At 35.7% G+C, this 21,637-nt stretch overlaps 1 protein-coding gene across 4 annotated transcripts in view; it reads right to left on the reverse strand.

The window, feature by feature from the left end:
- LOC145686182 (lipase member H-A-like) overlaps positions 1-21,637 on the reverse strand; it is a 68,907-nt gene that overhangs the window by 40,998 nt on the left and 6,272 nt on the right. The window contains exon 1 of one of the 4 annotated variants that reach the window (XM_081759203.1): positions 9,432-9,632. The exons of the other annotated variants lie outside the window; for them this stretch is intronic. Within the exon in view, the coding sequence (XP_081615329.1) occupies positions 9,432-9,594 (163 nt within the window). The 5' untranslated portion in view covers positions 9,595-9,632. Of the gene's footprint in view, positions 1-9,431; positions 9,633-21,637 lie in introns of those variants that run through there. 4 annotated transcript variants of the gene reach the window in all.

The raw sequence follows: 21,637 nt of genomic DNA on the forward strand, positions 1-21,637 counted from the left end.
ATTTGTAACTTAAATTTAACGTTGTGTTTTAGTGATTACACAAATTACAATTATGAGCATACTTTATGGAGATACTCTCACTTAGGATACCCGAGCACCTTCATACACTATGAAAAACTAATTTTTCAAGTCTTTTGTGAGAAAAATACTGTGAACTGAGAAACCATAACCTTTTCCATATTGTGCAGAGGTATTTTCCTGCGAATAGAAATTTCTTTTGGAATGCGTTGAGAAAATTAGCACTTGCAAGAATGCTCTCTTACTACAAGTGTATTTTAGGCACACACTAATTTCCCCCCACCTCGGACTGTTTCAATTTCCTCACTGACAAACACTTTACCATATTATATCGTAAAGGTCAGATCCACCGTTATTGTAACAGAGTGGTGCTTGAGCGATTGACTAGAAATTCAAACTCCGATTAGTGACAATTTCACAGTCTTGTTTTATTACAAGTGTAAACTCTTTAGTCAGTAGAAGAGGCCGTGGATCGTGTTTAGAGTTGATGCCGATGGATTTTGGTGAGTCAGAGTAGGTCACAGTGGATGAGAGTGGTTCATGGTGGGTGGTGGGTCAGAGTAGGTCATGGTGGGTGGTAGGTCAAAGTGGGTCACGGGGGGTTGTGGGCCAGTGGGTCGTGGGTCACGGTAGGTGGTGGGTCAGTGAGTCGTGGCTCAAGTTTTCATTGACCCACGCCAACTCTGGATGTACAACATTATGATTTTCCTTGTGCTCTTGCAGAATAGCTGTCAAATAGATGGTAAAATGTAATGTCTCGCACAAGTCAAATTTCAGAAAAATAATGCAACGGAAGTAGCGACAGGACGATGAGAAAAATGTAATGTCAGGGTGGTTAAAAATATGGGTTCTGGGTTCAACCAATCTCTGTGATATGAATACCTTTTGGTAAAATAAAGGCGGCAGTAATGTGACCACATTAGTTTCTTTTAACACTGAGGTCATGAATAATATTGCCCACGGGACGAAAACATTTCTCATTCTCGATTCTTGTCTCGAAAACGGTATGAGAAGTAATCCGAGTCTCGTCTCGTAAAATCCGAGACGAGACAAGAAATTTCTCGAATCTCGTGAGCAACTGTAGTTCATTCAAGTCTTCGATCTCAAACTTTGTTTTAGTGACAAATGATTCATAATATAAACACTATAATGAAAAGAATAAAGAGCATTTATAAATGTTGAAAGATATAAAAGTCATTACACAATATAGCTACTCCAATAATAAATATGCTTTAAATGTTGTTATAAAATATCCTTCGTGGAACTCTCGTTAGGCGAAAGGATTCTCGTATCCTTTGAATGAAATTAAGAAAAAAAAATCAGGGCATAAACTTTCATACATAAATTTATAAAACGAAATGAAAAAAAATATCGAGTCAAGCAGTGGCGGATCTAGAAGGTAAAAACTGGGAGAGACTGCCAGAACCCAGACTATGATAGGTATATCATGAGTTTAATATAAACTTTCAAAAATATATAAATAATAGCTTAAATTATTTTCGTTACTCTGAAAACTGGGGGCCTAGGCCTCCCGGCCCTGGGCTAGATCCGCCACTGGAGTCATGAGGAGTAAAACTTTTCGAGACTCAAGACGAGATTTCTACACAAATTTACGAGACAAGACGAGAATGTCATTTCTTTTCTCGTCTCGTCTCGCGGGCAACAGTAGTTACAAAAAAGTGTAAAGTCTTACTTTTACATCGCCCGTGACCATATTGGTCTGAACCGAATGGAAACAGTATTTAGAACTTCTACTTTCATAGAAACCACGTTCTTCGTCGCGCATCTGTTCTGCATTTCAACTACAATATTAAAGATGGACATTAAGGATATTGCACATTGTTGGTCTCGAATACTTTTTTCTTATTTCATAGATTTACAAAAGTCTGTTTAAAATAAGAGTAATACTAATTTAACGGCTTTTTTTTTTTTTTTTTTTTTTTTTACATATTTACTTCGGTAGTAGTTAGGTTCATTTTAAAAATTCTATAACCATGGAAATACATTTTCAATTATAGATAAAATTTGATACCCAATTTGAAAATGTTACGAAACAGAGCTGCTAGGAAATGGTGACTCCAATATTTGTGCATATAGCATTTTAAAATTGAATTTTGGGGGGAAACTAAGAATGCTAGTAACATCCTTTTCCCCAGACTACTAGCCTGAAACTCTAGCTGAAGCATGTAGTCATATGTAACGAGGATTACATTATTTGTGTTTATAACAACTTGGGTTCTCTAATACAGAATTGAACTGCCTATTGTATGGGCGCCCGAAGGTGGGGGCAGGGTTCAACCCCCCTTGGCTCACGAAAATGTATACGTAATATAGCAAACCACGTATATTAAATACCAGAAATATCAGACGTAAATAGCAACTATGGAGATGGCACCTTCTAGAAAAATTTCTTCGGACGCCCCTGCCCTCGTGGTATTATGGTTAGCTTACTCGTCTTAGGCACGTGAGATTTGGGTACGTTTCCCGGTGGGCGTTTATCTGGTTCGGGTCTAACGTTAAGTATAAGTCCACGTCTCATATAGCTTCGCTGCTGAAAAATATGCTAAATTCTAATAAACCAAGAGAGTAAAAAATAATGAAGTTCAAAATCGAAGTCCTGACTGTGCATCGTCATAGGTTCACAATCAATTTTTAACTGATGCTTCCTTTGCAAACTCTGTAAAAGCTCCATGCCTTTCTCGTTTGTCTCATAGCGTAATAACTATTACTTTAGATGATATAACTTGCGATTATACTCCAGACAAAATTACGTTGAATAATTAGTTCTCTATTTCTCGTTATTCCCGGTGAGGACACTCGATCGAAAAAGTGTAATAGCTTTTTCAGGCTAGCCATCCTGAATGAAGGTTTCCTGAGGTTTCCTAACTCACACGAGACAAATGTTGGGATGGTACCTAGCATAATAGCCTCAGGCCACTTCTTTCCTTCCCCATTCCTTTCTTCTTCTCCAATTCCCCGAGTAGTGTAATCGGCGAGCGAAGTCATTCTTCATACGTGATGGGTTAACATGGCCATAGATGCCGAAAGCCCAGAAATCTAATTCCTAATCCAATTTCTCGTTAGTCTATACTCCCGTTAGTCTATTACGCTGGAGTAGCCTGTTCCGTTCGAGCTCCTTACAGTAGCAAGACCTCCAGTTTGAGAAGCATTGATCCAGTTGAACATAGCAATATTATCTGCCACAGCTATATATTAGTTGAAAGATCTATTTTATTATTGTTGTTGTTGTTTATGTAAAAGCTCATGATGTTGGGATGCGATCTGTACATAATACTGTAACTGTTGATTTTTCTGAAGGAAATATTGTGTACTGTAAACTTTTTGTATGCATTATTTCAGTTTTGACGCACGATGTAAACCTAGCTTTTTTTCAAGTCCGAAAGTTTTGGTTGGACAAAACTTAAAACGATTTACAAGGATTCCAATCCGCTCATGATGCATATTGCTTTCTGTGTGCTGATCCGGAGTTTGATTCCCAGTTGAAGAAATTCAGTTCAGATACAAAACTTAACAATATTTCGAGTCCCACTTAAAACAGTGTAACCTTTCTCATATGGACGCGGCTCTGAAAAACAATGTTAAAAGCAAATCAAGCGTTACACTAAATTGGATTGGGATTGGGGCAATATATTTATTTAGACTCCAAACTTTGCTATTCATAAATATCGAAAGTCTTTTCGAATAGTTTTGCCAGTCCGTCTGTCTATCGATAGATATCAGAACGAAAAGTGGACTTTATGGTGGGCAAACACCATGTTCAAGGATTTTCTCCGGATTCTCCCGTTTTCCCACTTTATTAATTCCACCATTGCCATCATTTTTCACCATCACCGTCTTCTTTAGCCTAGCTGGCATAATCGTGGGACGTAAAACTGAAAGATTTCATTTCATTTCATATTGAGGACTAGTGCTGAGTGCCCTTTATCAGCAGCTGTGTTGATCTTCTACTTATGTCTCACACATAATCCATAACAGGCTTTATAATTTTTGTTTATCATCCCTCCTGGTCCCTATATATTTTCATTTGGTTTCAATTACTTGTCTTTTCTACTCCACTCAGAAAAGTAGAGCGACGCACCTTAAGTCGTGATCCTTCTTTATGGACACCCCTATTTCAATATATCGTGACAATTTATGACATTTCGTATCTCGTGTCTCTGCTGATAGATCGCCTTAGACATATCATGTATCTGCCAGAAAACGACAATTAACCCTAATATACAAACACTCCCTCAAGCTTTGTAACACACGTAAGCTTAATATTACCGGTTTAACATAATTACAGTACAATGATTGGATAATAATTGTTCATGTGCAAGAGTTATTGTTTATTTTGTCATACAATAGGTGGGTAATTGAATTTGACATTCATTTGTCATGTAAATTGTCTATTATATATATGATATTGAAGCCTATTATATTACATATATACTAACATCACGTTATCATATTTTGTCTTAGTTAAACATAGCTTACAGGTATTATCTTCAGTAAAGATAAAATTGGTCTCGTCGAGTCCTAACATTCAGTGTCATATATAATATTTTTTTTCCCAATCAATTAGACAGAAGTTGACTCTTATGATTATTGTTCAACACCAATAGGAATCAATTATTACTACTATTACTATTATTGTTAAACCTTGAATAATCTTAACTATGTTTAAATAAAGCTTTTTAAACATTACATGGTTTTTGTCCCTCGTGATGTCTTCCCTAATAATTTGCCCCTAGAACTTTCTACTCGTACCCCTTCCCCCCCCACACACACAAAGTCGTAAGTTGGAGTCTGAAGGTGATGAGCTCGTTCACTGTATCTGAAGTAAAGCTTTAAAAAAAAAAAAAAAAAAAAGCAGCATAACCCAATAATAAAAGATGAACAAATTTTTTAAAAATTGGTTTTAATTTGCTTTTCCTTAATTTTCAATCGAAAAAAGGCTACATTCCGTAATTGAAAAATAGTACATACATGTTTTGCATTCTATGTAAAGATATGCCATGAGAAAAAATAAGTTTAAATAATATATTCAGTGCGATCATTTAAAAATAACCACTGATTGACTTTTTATTAAATTTTGGCAATCATATTTTTTTTTTTTGACATTTTTTAATTTGTAATCTCTACGATGCATTTTAGAAATGACCCTTTGACTTTATTATATCCAAATAGTATACTAACTTTTTAGTTTTTTGAGACTGTGATGGCTCAGTGATAGAGCGCTCACTTCTGGGACCCTGGTTCAATTCCAGCTCGGGGCTTTGTGGTAAATAAGCACCATGTGCATGAGTTTTCTCGGGGGTCTCCCGTTTCCTTGCAATATCCCCATCCATTATCATTATCATCACTGTCTTCCTTAGACCAGGTGCATAATCGTGTTACGTTAAACTAAACATTTTTATTTTTATTTTTTTATTGTAGTTAGCTTTCTAATTTGCTTCTAATATCTAACAGTCAAAAACCTTTCTTTTAGTTTGCTGGAATGATGAGGCCTACTTTCTGAATTGGTTCTATTCTAACATTAACACATTTCGAATTTTGTTGATCCAAATATATAGACCTATTAGACATATTAGACATTCAATATTTGCATCTTTTTCTGTAATCCTAACATTAATATTTTAATTCTATCACAGAGTTAATTACATGGATAAATTGTAAATGGCAAGCACATTTTGCTTACAAAGGAGAATAAAATTGTAATGTTCTTGGTTCGACATTTTTTGGGTTCGACACAAATCAAGACTTTAGTGTGTATACATTTCTCTCATTTTGGTCATCGTTAAATTCATTAAGTTCTTTAAACAGTTTTAATAAACATTACAGAATGACACTACCTTATAATGTTGTTATTATTATTAATGCTACGTCTATTTTATCGTATTACTCTGATTTTGCTATCTAAAGGGTTTACTATATCTGAGTTATGATATAAGCAGATACGATCCCCGATGCTCCTCTTGACACAATTCTCTATCCTGTACAATTTTAACTCTAGCTTTTTTGCTGTTTCTTTGTGCTTAAAAAAGTACTTCATAGTATAATGAGTTCTGCTATAGAACATATGCAATAGTAACTCTGTAGCTAATCTGTAATAAACGGGATAATTGTGATGTTAAGAAAAAGCCTGTAAGAAGTCAGCAGTCAGCACAGTATTTGGAAACTCATATTCCCAAAATGTCATAGTATATTACTACATTAGGCTAGTTTTAGACGGAAGCACTTATCGTAGCATTTCTCATAGCAGATATGCTGCCAAAAATTTCATATAATATTCTATGGCATCAAAAGTATATGGTGCTTTGAAACGGTAGCATTTTGATCAGCATCTGTCGTGACGTAGCAAACAAATCACTGGAGAAGAGCGCAATTATGGCTCTGAAATTAAGCGTGAAGTAGCTAAAGCTATAGTAATTGTAACAGCAGTTCTCGCCGGCCATATTAAAAAACGAAAATCACAAAGAAGTATGTGGACAAAAAGCATCCCTACTACAACTCATTTTTCTTTACTACAATTCAATTTCCCACTCAAAACAAAGACCATGGATATTTGGCACAAAATCTTTCGCTTCTTTTAACACACCACGGCGCTGCAATCGGACCAGAAATGCTGGGGAAAATGCTACGAAATAGAGCAGGTTCTATCGACAAGAAATACCATAGGATATGCCATGGCATGGGAAATGCTATAGCATTTGCTACTTTACACGATAAGATATCGATGATACGATTTTTGCTATGAGAAATGCTACGATAAATGCTTCCGTCTAAAACTAGCCTTATACTTATAGGTACCCACAGGAGGGAAAATCGCTTCCTGGATTTTCGAAAGGGTTCACTTCCTCCAAATACATATAGAAATGTATTAGATTTGCTTAATCACCCACTAGAGTATTTAATGTATTTACTGAAATTAAAATTCAAAAAAAAAAAAAAAACGCTATGCAATACCCGTCAAAAAATAATTGTTTTACATGAAGTAATATTCTTTATGCAGTAAAATGTGTATATTCCCGACTTCGCTTGTGTATAGTCTTTTGCCCCCTTTTCCTGAATATATATATATTCAGGAAAAGGGCGTTTCTCGTTATATCCAAAGATTTAGCTTCTAAAGGACCCAGCACACTCTTATAGAAATCAACGGTGCAATTTGTGAAACTTTGTAAACAACTGTGGAATTAAGTGATTTGTGCGCCAATTTAAGCAATACGTCCCGTTTCCCGTAAATTCGGTGCTGAAAAAGACTGTTAAGGTGGTTGTAAACACTCGACTTCGGCCCATACATGGCAGCACGTTCTTCCTATCTTTGCAAAGTTTATTGTAAGGAGCAACAATATTGACAATAATTCCACCACATTCAAGAGATGAACATTCAAACTTTGTTCAAAGACAAGTTAAATATACTCGTATATTAAGGAAGCAGGACCGGAACCAGGGGACTAGGGGAACCAGGCCCCCTAAATTTTCTTTAACCGACCCAGACCAGAATGTGTCATTATGTGCTATACAAAAAGTACAATTTAGAAATCTGTAAATGATTGTTTATTGTGAATTCATTTTAGCCCTTTAAGAAAATACGAGATGAAGACATGTCGGTAACAGCTGAGAGCCAATGATAGACAGTTAAAGATGCACGTCTTTTAGCGAATATTTTATACAAATTTCTTGGTAGTTCCTCAATGACATCGTAAATAAATTCTAGTGAATGGAATGATGGTAATTGTATTAAACGGAATAGCGTAAAAAACATATGGACTTAGAAAAGACTATAGTTAGTAACGATACAAAACGAGTTTCAAAACCCGCAAATTCTGACTAAAGTTGGTATGTTCTTTGTGTATCTGAATAGGCATCTAGCAGCTAGAATCATCATCATCATAGGTAATTCTACCATTATTGGCAGGTCACTTGCTGCAACTGAGACGCTTACATGCTACAGGGTCTTCCGCTAACCTCTTCGCCTTCAAATACGGTTTTTCTCTTTTGATATCTTCCATTAATTGTAGTCTTTTTCGCCCCCTCCCTCTCTTTCCTGCCACCATACCCTCTAGCACATCTCTCATGATACAATTCCTTCGTCTTCACGTACGATTTTTCTCCTTTGACATCAACCATTAATTGCAGTCTCCTTCGCCCCCTCCCTCTCTTTCCTGCCACCATACCCTCTACCACGTCTCTCATGATACAATTCCTTCGACTTCACGTACGATTTTTCTCTTTTGATATCATCCATTAATTGTAGTCTCCTTCACCCCCTCCCTATCTTTCCTGTCACCATACCCTCTACCACGTCCCTCATGATACAGTTCCTTCGACTTCACGTATGATTTTTCTCTTTTGATATCATGCATTAATTGTAGTCTCCTTCGCCCCCTCTCTATCTTTCCTGTCACCATACCCTCTACCACGTCCCTCATGATACAGTTCCTTCCTAGGCAATGTCCCAACCAGATTCTGTTCCTCCTCTCAATATCTAAATTTGTTTTTTTTTTCTTTTTCGACTATTTCTAACACCCTCTCATTCGTTTTCCGCTCGACTCAGCTAATTCTCTCCATTCTTTGCCACACAATTTTCATGCAATTAATTTTTATTCATTTCCGGAATAGATATTTTCATTCGCGGGACCAAGTTCTTGTTCTCTATTATTATTATTATTATTATTATTATTATTATTATTATTATTATTATTATTATTATTATTATTATTATTATTATTATTATTATTATTATTATTATTATTATAAGTATTATAAGAGACAGGAATAACAAACTGAAGCAAGAACGGAGAAGGATATGGTTCAATGTCTTTGCTTTAGAAGAAACTTGTTTGGTTGATTTCGCAATGCTTGCTTTCCGTGATCACGAGCCTTGATCAGGAAAAATAAATATGTACGTGTTATTCCTCTTACAGCAATAGATTTTTTCCCCCCCCTTTTTGTTCCAAGTAATACCCTTTTAAGAGGTCAAGGTTTCTATTGTGACATTGAACAACGACCGAGCGTAGCTACTCTAATAGGCGACTTGACGGCTGATTTACATATTTATTGATGTTTTCCTCATTGTTATACACATATACACATTATCAATAAATATGTATAGTAAATAGAGAATTGAAAACCCCCAAAAAAGTAATTAAAACTTTAATATTGTAATTTCTTATAAACGACTCAGGTTATCTAGTATGGTTAAATTGACTTTGAGCTATGAGCACGGAATTAGAATATACAGTAAACTCCCGATTAACCTATCATCACAGGACCAGATCCAGGTCGGATAACGAAAATGTCTATTTAAAAAAAAAAAAAAAAAAAACGGAAATAGCCCTTAAATTGTATAGAACCTCTATAATGGTTTTAAAAATTTAAAGTATTATAATTCAATAAGTTTAACTTACCAAAATCAAAATTTTCGACCACAAACTGTTTGAGTAATACACAGTTGAACGAAGTATTGTATACAGGAGCACACCCAGAAACTTTTATTCGGAGAGCTCCAAGCTTTGAGCTGGGGAGTCCAATACTACAAGTCACTAAAGCCTGTGACAAACATCTTGGCATTTCAGCTAAATGAATAAAAGGCAAGCTCTGACGCGACGTTGCCGAATGCTAAGGAATGTAGCAATGGCTAAGCAGACGAACTACAGCGCAACCAGGTGGCAGAGGATAGACGAGGACATGTACAAAATAAACGTGGCAAAACCGCTGGCCTCTCATTTGCTAGTTGCATTTAAAGGGAACTTGGAGCGCCGCCTTCAAATGCCAAGATGTTTGTCACGCCGTTTAGTATTAAACGATTATTATTCTGCACCGGAACAAGTGATAAGTAATTGTGAAATATTTCCACCTCCATTTTCAGAAAAGAATGATACAACTACATTGTTTTTATGAAAGAAAGAGTACAGATGAAGTGTAAGATAACATTTTTCATGTTACATCATTCATTTCCCTGTTAAGCAAGAAATACTTTCATTGAGAAAGTCTACAAAAGTATGTTTAGTTAGGAAGTTTTGGGTGGGTTAGGACCCTGTAGACCTCTGTGCGTGCGCTCCTGACTCTATTGGATAAAGCACACTAGATTGCTACAAAAATCACACCTTATTTACAATTTATGTGTATTGATTTAAGAAAACCACAAAACTGAAAAAATACGATTGAGCCTACAATATTGAATGAAATGCAGTACTTTATTTTATAAACACATTTACTAACCGAAGAAAGACACGTATTATTGTGGAACACCGAGACCAGCTAATAACGAAAATTACTTATATTTGGGAAGATGGTCGATTAAGGCGACAAACGGTTAAGAGAGAGTCCAACCGTTCAGACAATTTTAGCCGTTCAGAAAACGTTAATACCCTCTATAGGATACAGATTTATATACGAGTAGTAGCTAACATTGCTGAAGTCTGCGGAAGTAGCCCTTCATTTTAGTGTTGGGGGCCACGGTGGCTCAGTGATAGAGTACAGTGAAACCTGTCTATATTGGCCACCATTGGTTTCATTGAAAAGTGGCCAACTTAGTCAGGTGGCCAACTTACAGAAAATAACTCTCAATGGCGTATATTTAGAATAGGGTTTCTAGTATTACTTTACTGTAAGATTTTAATTACTAGTGGCACCACAGCTACTTTTAAATAATATATATAGAGTAATCATATCAATATACAGTACTAGAAAAAATGTTTAATTGGCTACAAGTGTTTCCTTCGGAGCCAAAGATGGTTTGAGAAAATCTTAAGGACATTCGTAACTCAAAACCTCCGCTACCTTTTGATAAGCCGTCAGGTTTCAATAGTTCACAATTGAGATGGTTAGCTTTAACCTTGAGCATTTTCCGGAAGTAATGAAGCTCCCCACTGATGAAAGGAGATGATATAGCTAATGGTTTTACAAAACAGACAGGATATACAAATACGTACAACCATTTACTGAATTCCTGTACGTGATTTTTCTTATTCACATCTTCCTTCACAATCCCTTTATCAGGGCAGTGTTCTGGCTATTGATCTCTAAGAACAAATCGGGCCTCTGTGGCTCGGTGGTAGAGCGTTCACTTCTGGTGCATGGGGTCTCGGGTTCAAACCCTGCTCCCGCCAAGTGAACTTTGTGGTGGACAAACACCGTGTGCGTCGGTTTTCTCGGGGTTCTCCCGTTTCCTCCCAGTTTCTTCATTCCACCATTTCATTCATTTCTCATAATCACCGTCTCCTTTAGCCTAACCGGCATAACCGCGGGACGTAAAACTCAAAGATTTCATTTCATTTTCTAAGAACAAATCGTGGGAATCTAAGCTTCTTTGTCTCCAGTCACAAATACAAAACGTCTGCCTCTCATATGGGAATATGAAAGAGTTAAGAAAAATAACAAAACGGGATTTTGCGTGGCCAAGATACGCAGGTAAATTTCTCATTATCATCATAGGGTAAACATTGCTTCAGGTGGCCAACTTCCAAGATAGACAGGTGGCCAACTTACAGAGTAATAAGTAATAAATATCTTATGGTATGATGCAGGTTTAAGACTAACAAGCCCAAGGTAAGCATGTGGCCAACTTAGAGAGGTGGTCAAGTTAACAGGTTTTACTGTATTTACCTCTGGAGCGTGGGATTCCTTGTTTGATCCCCGGTCAAGTAAGCTTGCGGTGGGCAACGTCATGTCCATGGATATTCTCGGGTACTCCTATTTCCTCCCACATTCTCATTCCGCCGATTCTTACGTCATCATTCACTTGCTTTACCATCGTCTCCCTTAGCCTAACAGACAGCCTATAATCGTGCGACGTTCAACTGAAAAACTTCATTTCATTTCTTTTCTTTTTAGTGTTGCCTGGATTTTTAAATGATCATTCTGACAAACTAATAAATAAATAAGTAAATGTTGGTCTACTTAAATGAGAATTCAATACTCATGTAATTTAACGTTGTTTAAAAAAATGAAATCTTTGAGTTTTACGTCCCATACTTATGCAGGGTAGGCTAAAGGAGATGGTAATGATAAGAAACGAATGAAATGGTGGAATGAAGAAAGTGGGACGAAACGGGAGAACCCCAAAAAAATCCACGCAAACGGTGTTTGTCCACCACAAAGTTCACTTGTCGCAAGCTGGGATCGAACCAGGATCCCAAGCACCAGAGGTGAACGCTCTACCACTGAGCCAACGCGGCCCACTTAATTTAACGTTGTTAAACAGGGATGCCTACAGGCAGATTTTAGGGCGCAGGTTAAATCCATGGGAATATTTGAAAGTTCATTCTTTTTAAAATGAAGATGATACAATCAAACTGGAGATCGAAAGACTTGAGAGAGGGGGTCGAAAGTAATTTGGTGAGCAGAATAGTAATTTGGAGAAAAATCTGAAATTTGGGAAGTGGCGCCCAAGTTCTTAGTGGGATGGGCACTCTCTGATGTTGAGTATGACATATTTTACTTTATAACCTATTAATTTGTATGGAAGAATTATTTTTCGGTTTTCTTTGAAATAAACAGAGATTTTAATAATGTGATTTTACCATTTTCTTCTTTAGATCTAATTAAATGTAGCTACCTTGCGTTTTCAAAATGATGTCTTATTATCCTAGCATATAAAATATATTATTTAAATTATGTTTTATTGATCTATGTCCATAAAAATGAAGTAACGATGTTTGGCTTCCAATTCCTCCTAGACCACTGCACTGATCATGAGGATTTTTGGTACATGGGGGACCATTTCCCTAACTTAAACTTTTATCGCATTAGTTTTCCCTATAAGATGAAACATATCATAACAACGGCACTTAAATGCTAATATACAGGGTAAAATCTAACGGCATTGTGCTCATTCTGTTTATTGGAATTGTACCGTATAGTCTTTTTTTTTCTTTTCAACTTTATTTCTAGTATTATATTACATTTGACTGCAATTAAGCTTCTCTTTTAAATACACAACTACAAGATAATTATCTAAGAATTCAATAATAGTTGGAAGTTTGTGCAGGCGAGTTCGAGAGGAAAGTGTTAAAAAAAACGCGCACTTATCCTAAGGAGTAAGGTAGTTCAAAATTTGTGCTAAAACTTAAGTATGTTATGAGTTCTTTCTATCATTACACTTTGATTAAAATATGAATCCTAGTGAAGGAGGGTTCAAATAGTTTCCATAAATCTATTCGCCACGTGCGAAGTATGGGTATTTCAATTAACAAATACTATATATATACCAAAGTAAAAAGCATTTTAAAAGATCTGATAAAGAAACAAGTAAAATACAATCCGTTAAAGTGTCCGTTCGTTTCAAAAAAAAAAAAAAAAAAAGAAAAAGAATGAAAATGAAATGAAAGTTTTACGTCCCACGGTTATGTCGGTTAGGCTAAAGGAGACGGTGATGATGAGAGATGAGTGAAATGGAGGAATAAAGAAAGTGGGTGGAAACGGGAGAACCCCGAGAAAACCCACGAGCACGGTGTTTGTCCACCACAAAGTCCACACGGCGTGAGCTGGCAGAAAAAGAATATGTGCCCATATAAACCGATAGGTTTAGAACATAGTTGGCGTACGTATTCAGCATCGTTAAATCCCTTAATGAAATCTTTCACACAGTCACTGTCATTTGATATTCATCCAAAATTTCATCCCGTGGAATCAACGAGGTATGTTTCAACCATCGGAACACATTAATGAGAATCAAATACTCTTCCGCTATGTAATTTGGTACCAGGGTCTGTCACCAATAGATATGACGCATAGTGGAGCTACATCGTTAATTTCATGTCATTCAGACTCTATATGAGTTGCAAATGTCATTATTCTCCGCAATCTGCAATTATCTGCAATATTATTTCTAGAGATTTCCTAACACTTCCATGAACTCCATGTATATTTTCCGTGTGAATGACATGACATGACATGACATACTGTATAAAATTCCGCATTACGTAAATTCCAGCATCTATCCGTTTACTCATGTTTCACTGTTTTAACCTGCTTTGTGAAATTAGCAATACTTCTGCTTTCCTCAATGCATTTGCATTTTGAAGTAGTTAATGAGTTACTGAGAAGATAAAGAGATATTTACTTATACGCCCAGACGTTGAATTGCGGTAATTAACCACTTATACCTATTCTTTCACTTCTGTGAAGCCTTGACACAAATTAAGATATGGATTCTTACATTCAGACACACATATATATTACATATTACGTTTGTTCTAACTTATGTATAGGCACGTCTTATTTGAATATAAAGATATGAAATTGTTTTCTCTCAACTGATTGATTACTCAATACTCACTCAAACATATTTAGATGAAATTTTGTAAGTTGCTGAGGAGTGAGTTTCGCAGTATTTAAAATTTAAATATTGTCTACTGCATATATAACTACGATTATGCATAAAACAAATCCTCAGGTTGCTCACACGGGAGATGTGACGCTCGTAACTTGACGCAGTTAACTTGAGAATGAACTGTTACGTAGACAAGGATCAACCAGAAACATGAAAAACTTTTGCAATTCTTGCAAAATATTTTTTTTTTTCGTCCTTTAGATTTGATTCAGTAAAATTCTTACTATTAAGCTAGTTATGCGTTTTATCGGGAATTAGTGCATTTACATGCTTATTTCTGGGTTAAATGATTAGCGTTTTGGCGTTCGATAGAGAGACCCGAATTGTATTCCACGTGGGAGTATATGTTAGTTGCTAGATTGAAATGAGTTTAGAGTCTTTCAGCACCGAGCTTGTACGAATTCCGATGTGGATCTGCAATTTAAGGTAGATTTCGAACCACTGGAATGCGTTCAAATTTAACCGAGAATCGAATCGGTGACCCTGTGTACCAAAGGTGCTGCTTCTACCCGCTAGACAGCGGATAAGGCTGGGGAATAGGTCTATACACCATTATCAATACCAATGAATTTTGTAAATTGCGGAAGGGGTGAAACAGGAAATAGCAAAAGCAGTATAAATTATTTATTTTTGAAACGGAAAATAACATACAGGAAGACCCAAAATAATTGCGAAACTATATCAAGAGTAAAACGCGACATCTCTTTTCTGGATCATTGTTGTACCAGGGACATAGCCTGAGCAAAATGATGAAATTGCAAACACTCTTGCCCAGCATTTTCAGTCTGTATATGGACTAGCGTCGTCGACTGCTGATAGTAGTCATTAGTTTGATGACAATATTGATAATAGTACTATTCTAGACTCTTTTTTCTTATATCGGAGATAACAATAAAAAGATTGAAAGAGCAATCAAAAATTAAAATCTAATAAATCTGATAAATGGACAACATCCCTCTATATATTGTTAAAGCATGTATGGATGTTTTTAAATACCCTCTAAGTATAATATTTAATCTTGCAATAAAAAACAGTGTTTTCCCTGAAAAATGAAAGCACTCAATAGTTTACCCAATTCCTAAATCGGGAAAGGAAAAACAATATTGAAAACTTTCGTTCTGTTGCAATTTTACCCGTGTTTGCCAAGATATTTCAAAGTGCCTTATATGTTCGAATACTAAATCACTTGAACATTGCAATCTCGGTACATCAACATGAATTCTTACAAAGCAGATCAACAGTTACAAATTTAGTTATTATTACAGACTTTATATCTTCTTCTTTGGACAGCAATGGTCAAGTAGATGTTATATGCACTGATTTCAGTAAGGCTTTTGACACAGTAAAACTTGATGTTCTACTTCATAAATTAGCTTAATTTAACTTTAGTCCTGCTATGGTCAATTTATTTTCCTCTTACTTGCATTGGCTAACCGTAAACAATCCATTCTCTATAAAATTTTTTCTTTAAAAAATAAATAAAAATAAACATGATTATAGTAGTTCCGCAGGGATCAAACTTAAGGCCTCTTCTATTTTTACTTTTTATCAATAATCTTCCGTATTGTATTACTAACTCAGAAAAACTGTTCGTTGCAGACAATTTCAAAATATATACAAAAATCAAAACACGAGAAAATTGTTATTCATTACAACAAGAGCTAAACAATATAATGAATTGGTGAAAAGTAAACAAATTTCACATGAACGTAGGTAAGTGTGCGTCTGTGACGTTCATTTGAAAATAATTTTCTTGCGAATATTCGTATTCCATATCCATTGGTGGGGCAAATTTAAATAAATCAAACTTACTGAAATATTTGGGAGTAATATTTGATCATAGGTTAACCTTCAATCAACATGTAGACATGGGCGTCCGCAGGGGGGTCGAACGGGTCCATTGACCCCCCGGAATCTAGTGAGTACAGGCTAATATCTCTAAAATAAGAAGTAATTGTTTCAAATAAAAAATGTATGCATTTGTTTTAATTAAGAACGATGTTTATAAAACTGGAGCTTCATATTTTTTAAATGCATAAAACATCTTATCTATGCATTTCCACTTGTGGGCTAGTTATATATATATACGTCGACCTGATGCACAGATGTAAAATGCTTATTATGACAATATCTTGAAATTGTTTTTTTGGCACTCAAGAACAGATTACTTGGACCTGCTAGACCTCTTGGTGAGTCTTTCAAGTCAAATGGTCAGGAAATCAAGGAAGCATTACCCCGTCTACCCAAGTGACCAAAACTTCTTCGAAGAAAGAGGAGGAGACACACTCATTGTTAAAAATATGCATTGCTCTCTCTCTCTCTTTCTCTATCTATATCTGTTTCAATCTCTACGTTGCTTATATGAAATCCCTACAAACACGTGACTTGGGTTGGGTCAAGTGCAAAATTGAAAATAAATATTTGAATTATGCGGGCGGTTTCCTCTATAATCGAACAAAGACGTTGTTTGTGTCTTCCCAGGAGAGCAAGAACATGCACGTAAAACGGAACATCTTTAAAAATAAAGAGGGGGCATGAGTTCGCTGGCGTGGGGCTGGCTCGCTCTTTTTTCTTTGTTGAAACAAGGAAAGAAATGGTATTTATTGCCTCCCTTTCTCCTCACCCTTACCTTATTCAAAAGCAAGACCCATAAAGCTATAGCGCGCCATAGACGCACGCACTTGCATTACCAACATGTATGAAAGGTTTCTTTCATCAAGCATCTTGAAAGAATTTTTTGCCCACACACGTACCAACGTGCTGTCCAACATACTGAAAGTAGTTTGAGAAATGTGGAGGACGAGGAAACGCGTGCTTTTTCTTTCTGCAACTGCACGACCTTGGCATGCGACGGAGGAGAGACTCACGTGATTTCTTCCGCTGTCGTGATTGGCGGACCTAAATATAAAACAGCCACCTTGCATGAACGAGCCCATACACGGTAAACATGCACGCAGAACGGCAAAAACATCAAACATGTTTTCAGAAGATTTTGAAAACTTTTAACATGAATGAACGAGGCCATACACGATCAACTTGCCTGTGGTTTTATCATTTTTCATACAAGTCGGGCTGTTTCTTCAGGCATGTGTTTACGTGTATGGGCTGCTTGACCTGCTACTTGTCACCAATAATGACTACTCGCTAATCCATATTTCAAGGTTGGGTAAATGACCTGCCTACTAAACTTCCTTTGTATGGAATATTATTTTCGGCTGATAAAGAAGACATGCAAATAAAATACGCCATCTGTTGCCAGTTAGACATTGGTAGCTAGTTAATGTTTCAAGTAAAAGAGGTCAAGCTAGATCAGTTGAGTTCTTAACTGTGTGGAAACCGTTTGTCGATATTTGTTTCCAATTTATTTTAATTTGTGTGTGTAATTAAACTAATAGTAGCCTTTTTCTCTGCTCCGACAATGGACAGGAAAAGGAAAAAACAAAGAAAGATTGATGTATTCTTAAAAGAAACTACCTTTTCTAAAGATACTTCTTCTGCAGTAAGTGTTGGTGCAAAAGTGGAGTTAAGTGATAGTGCAGAAGTGGAGTTATCAAATGACAGCGAAGTGAGTGTATTTTCCTCCAAATATCCCAAATTTGATTCCACATTTTCTGACAGTATTTTAAGTGACGTTATCAGCTATGATCCCAAAGATATTGGGAATTATATTGATTTAAATTCCCAGGCATGTTTGTCGGACACTCACAGGTATGATCTCCTAGTATCTCACAGCAGCCTAGCCTAACGTATAATTTTAAACAAGATGCTGTGACTGGAAAGTGTCCTTTTCTATACAAATGGTTTAGTAAGTTCCCTTGGCTTTCATACTCTAGAAAGCTACAGGGAGGGCTATGTAGGCATTTTGTTTTATTTCGGCCACCTATAAAAGGGATTTCAGGGGCCTTTTATTGTAACTCCATTCCAAAAGTACAATGACTTTTTTTGCCTGTGCTCGTTCACACGAAAAATCTGAATGGCACATCGCATCCACAGAACGTGTTCAAGCTTTTTCAAACGTTATGACTAACAAAACTTTACGTGTTGAACAGAAAGTAAATGAAGCAGCTCAGAAACAAGTAGAGGAGAACAGGAAAAAGCTATCATCTATTATTGAGTTAATTGTATTTTGTGCAACACATGACTTATCTTTGAGAGGGAAGGATTTCAATTCCAGTAATTTCTATGATCGTCTCCAATTTCGAGTGGATTCTGGCGATAGTTTATTAAAACATCACTTTGAGACTACCGCTGAAAGCGCCAAGTATGTGTCAGTACGTATTCAGAATGAGCTTATATCAATTGCCGGTAATGTTTTATTCCGAAATTACATAAAACCTAAGATTATGTCTTCCAAGTACTACAGCGTGCTGGCAGACGAGACAGCCGATATTGTGGGTATAGAACAATTATCGATAGCAATTCGATTTTATGACCCCAGTGAAAATAAGGTACGCAAAGACTTCATCGTATTCATTCCATTAGATGAGTTCAATGCCGAACACATTGCTAAGACAATTCTAAAGGTTTTGGAGGAGACCGGTTTATCTGAACTTGTTGGACAAGGCTTTGATGGCTGTTCTACAGTACCATGGCAGGGTGTAGTAATGGAGTGCAGAGTATTATTAGGAAAAAAATGTCCAAATACATTTTTTTTATTGCGCTTCACATAAGCTAAATCTTGTTGTTGAGAAATTGTGTTCCGTTTCCGACATACGTCACACCGTCGACACTGTTAAAGAAATCATTACTTTCTTTCTTGAAAGCCCATTGAGAAGGAAACTTATTCCTAGCATCCCACTCCTTTCAGATACTAGGACTTCTAAATACGAATAGCATAAGAATATTTTCTGAACACTTCATTCAAATAATGCATGCATTAGAAGACTAATCTATAAATTCTTCTGTTTCACATATAAGAAGCAATGCTTATCGTCTTCTCTGTACAGGATCTACAGGTAGTTTCATAGTTTGTTTGGTAATTATCAGTAATTATTCTTCCTATCTTGAGTCAGTGGCGCAAATTTTACAAGAAATCCAATTGAACTTAATTTCAGCAAAGTCTCGTATCAATGAGTTGATTGGCATATTTAGAAATCACAGAGTAAACGCAGAAGAAACTTTTCAAGCGATTTTCCAAAAAGTGCAATAGTGTAGCGAAAGAACTTGATATTCACTTAACAGTTCCAAGAACTTCGTCTCGACAAGTTCATCGTGCTGATCCCCCTTGTAATTGCACAGAAGAATATTATCGCAGAGCAATTTTTGGCCCATACATCAATTCTCTTTTACAGTCACTAAATAACAGATTTTCAGAGGATAATAGCCCAGGTTTCTCTCTTTCTGCATTTCATCCATCCACGATGGAAACTCTTTCTAAGTCTCAGTTCTTGCAGAAGATGGAAGAAGTAAGCCGAACGTACAAGATAGAAAATTTCATTTCTCATGCAGAATGCTGGTTTGATTTGTGGAGACATATAAATCTGGATTCTGCCAATTAAAAAAAAAAACTCACTCTTTTTAACTTGATGGACCAATCTACATTTTACTCAGCAATAAAAGAGGCAATTCAAATTTCTATTACATTTCCTGTTATAACTTGTACCGTTGAAAGAAGTTTTAGTACATTGAGGCGTGTTAAAACTTGGTTAAGATCTACCATGTCTGAAGAACGATTAACAGAATTATGCATGAGGAGTCTCCATCGAGAAACTGTACAAAAGAACAAAACAGAATTTATATCTGCTGTGTTGGATGCCTTCGGAAAAGAGCCAAGACGTGTACAATTTTTGTTCAAAAAGTAACGCATATAAAGTACTGATTCGTTATTATTCGTGTGCTATGTGAATTTTGTTTTTATATTTATTAGAGTAATTTAGATTAAGCAAATTCAGTGTTCATTTTTTAATTAACCATGTGACTTTGAAATGAACCATTATCAAACAAACTTCCCAGATATGCAAAATTTCTGCATTAGTAGTACTTCATTATTCGTATAATGAATACTAAAGGATAGAAATTTGTACTTCAAATCAAACTTAGTAAACAATTTAGTTGTGTGAGTGAAATCTGAAATTGTTTTAGATATCAGAAATATGAGGACGTTGGCAGACTGATAGTGATCATTATTGTGATAATCCTGAATGTGATCTCTCCTGCTATTGGTAAGTAATATATATACTTTTTTCTTTTAAATTACCTGTTCAGCATTGATAAAAGTTCATGTTGCTCTTATATGAATAAAACGTATTTCCATTTGACTCGAAGTGCATATGTCATATTGACTTGTTAAAAAACAAGAGAAAGAAAGAAATATTTTAAAAGAGGACTCGGGGAAAGGTTGTGCTACAAAAATTTTGAAGTAGTCTGTACAATTTTGGTGCACAATGTATATAGATTAATTTTATGTAATCCATTTTGTCATCTAATTTCATTTCGTATTTGTTGTCTTTCGTATTTTCACAATAATAATAGTATCATCAAAATAAATAATATTTTCATGTTTTGTAGTAATACCAAAGAGAAAATGCTACTAAAAGGAAGCAGGGGTGTCATTTTAGATCATTTCAGATTTGGCTTGTTGGAGGGGAAGCCCCCCCCCGACATAAGATTTTCACGGGTTTACTAGTATATTAGTAGACAGTTGAGTAAAGTATATTGTTTCTCAAACTCGGGGAGGGAAAATTGCCCTCTGCCTCCTAAACGACGCCCCTGAAAGAAGGCCGTGACTTCTTTTTCGAAAATACGGTAGCACATTAAATAGTTAAATATCTTTTTCAATCCCCAGACCACAATTTCTTCGATTTTATATTTCTCATAATAATAATAATAATAATAATAATAATAATAATAATAATAATAATAATAATAATAATAATAATAATAATAATAATAATAATAATAATAATAATATAATAATAATCTCCTGGAATGTATGCAACATATTAATCTTTATAGGGCTTGGAGTTTGTGCAATCTGAATTCCAACAAGACAAAAATCATATAATAGCAAGTTAATCTTTGCGAAATTTTCTACGGACGCCTCTGCATGTAGATACAATAACTAATGAAACCTACACGAACCTCGGATTCGTAATGGACTTAGAAATTATTCCTATGGCATTAAAGACAGTTTATTTTCGTATGTTAGGGCTAAATTAGAATAAGCGTCAGTTATCTGGAATCCATACGTGAAAATTGAATGCCAGAAAGTTGAGCAATTACAAAATAAATTCTTAAGATATTTTACCTACAAAAAAAAAAAACGGCCTGTATCCCCAA

The sequence above is a fragment of the Thermobia domestica genome, chromosome 5, assembly GCF_964235325.1.
Source record: "Thermobia domestica chromosome 5, izTheDome1.hap1.1, whole genome shotgun sequence".
Lineage (NCBI taxonomy): Eukaryota > Metazoa > Arthropoda > Insecta > Zygentoma > Lepismatidae > Thermobia > Thermobia domestica.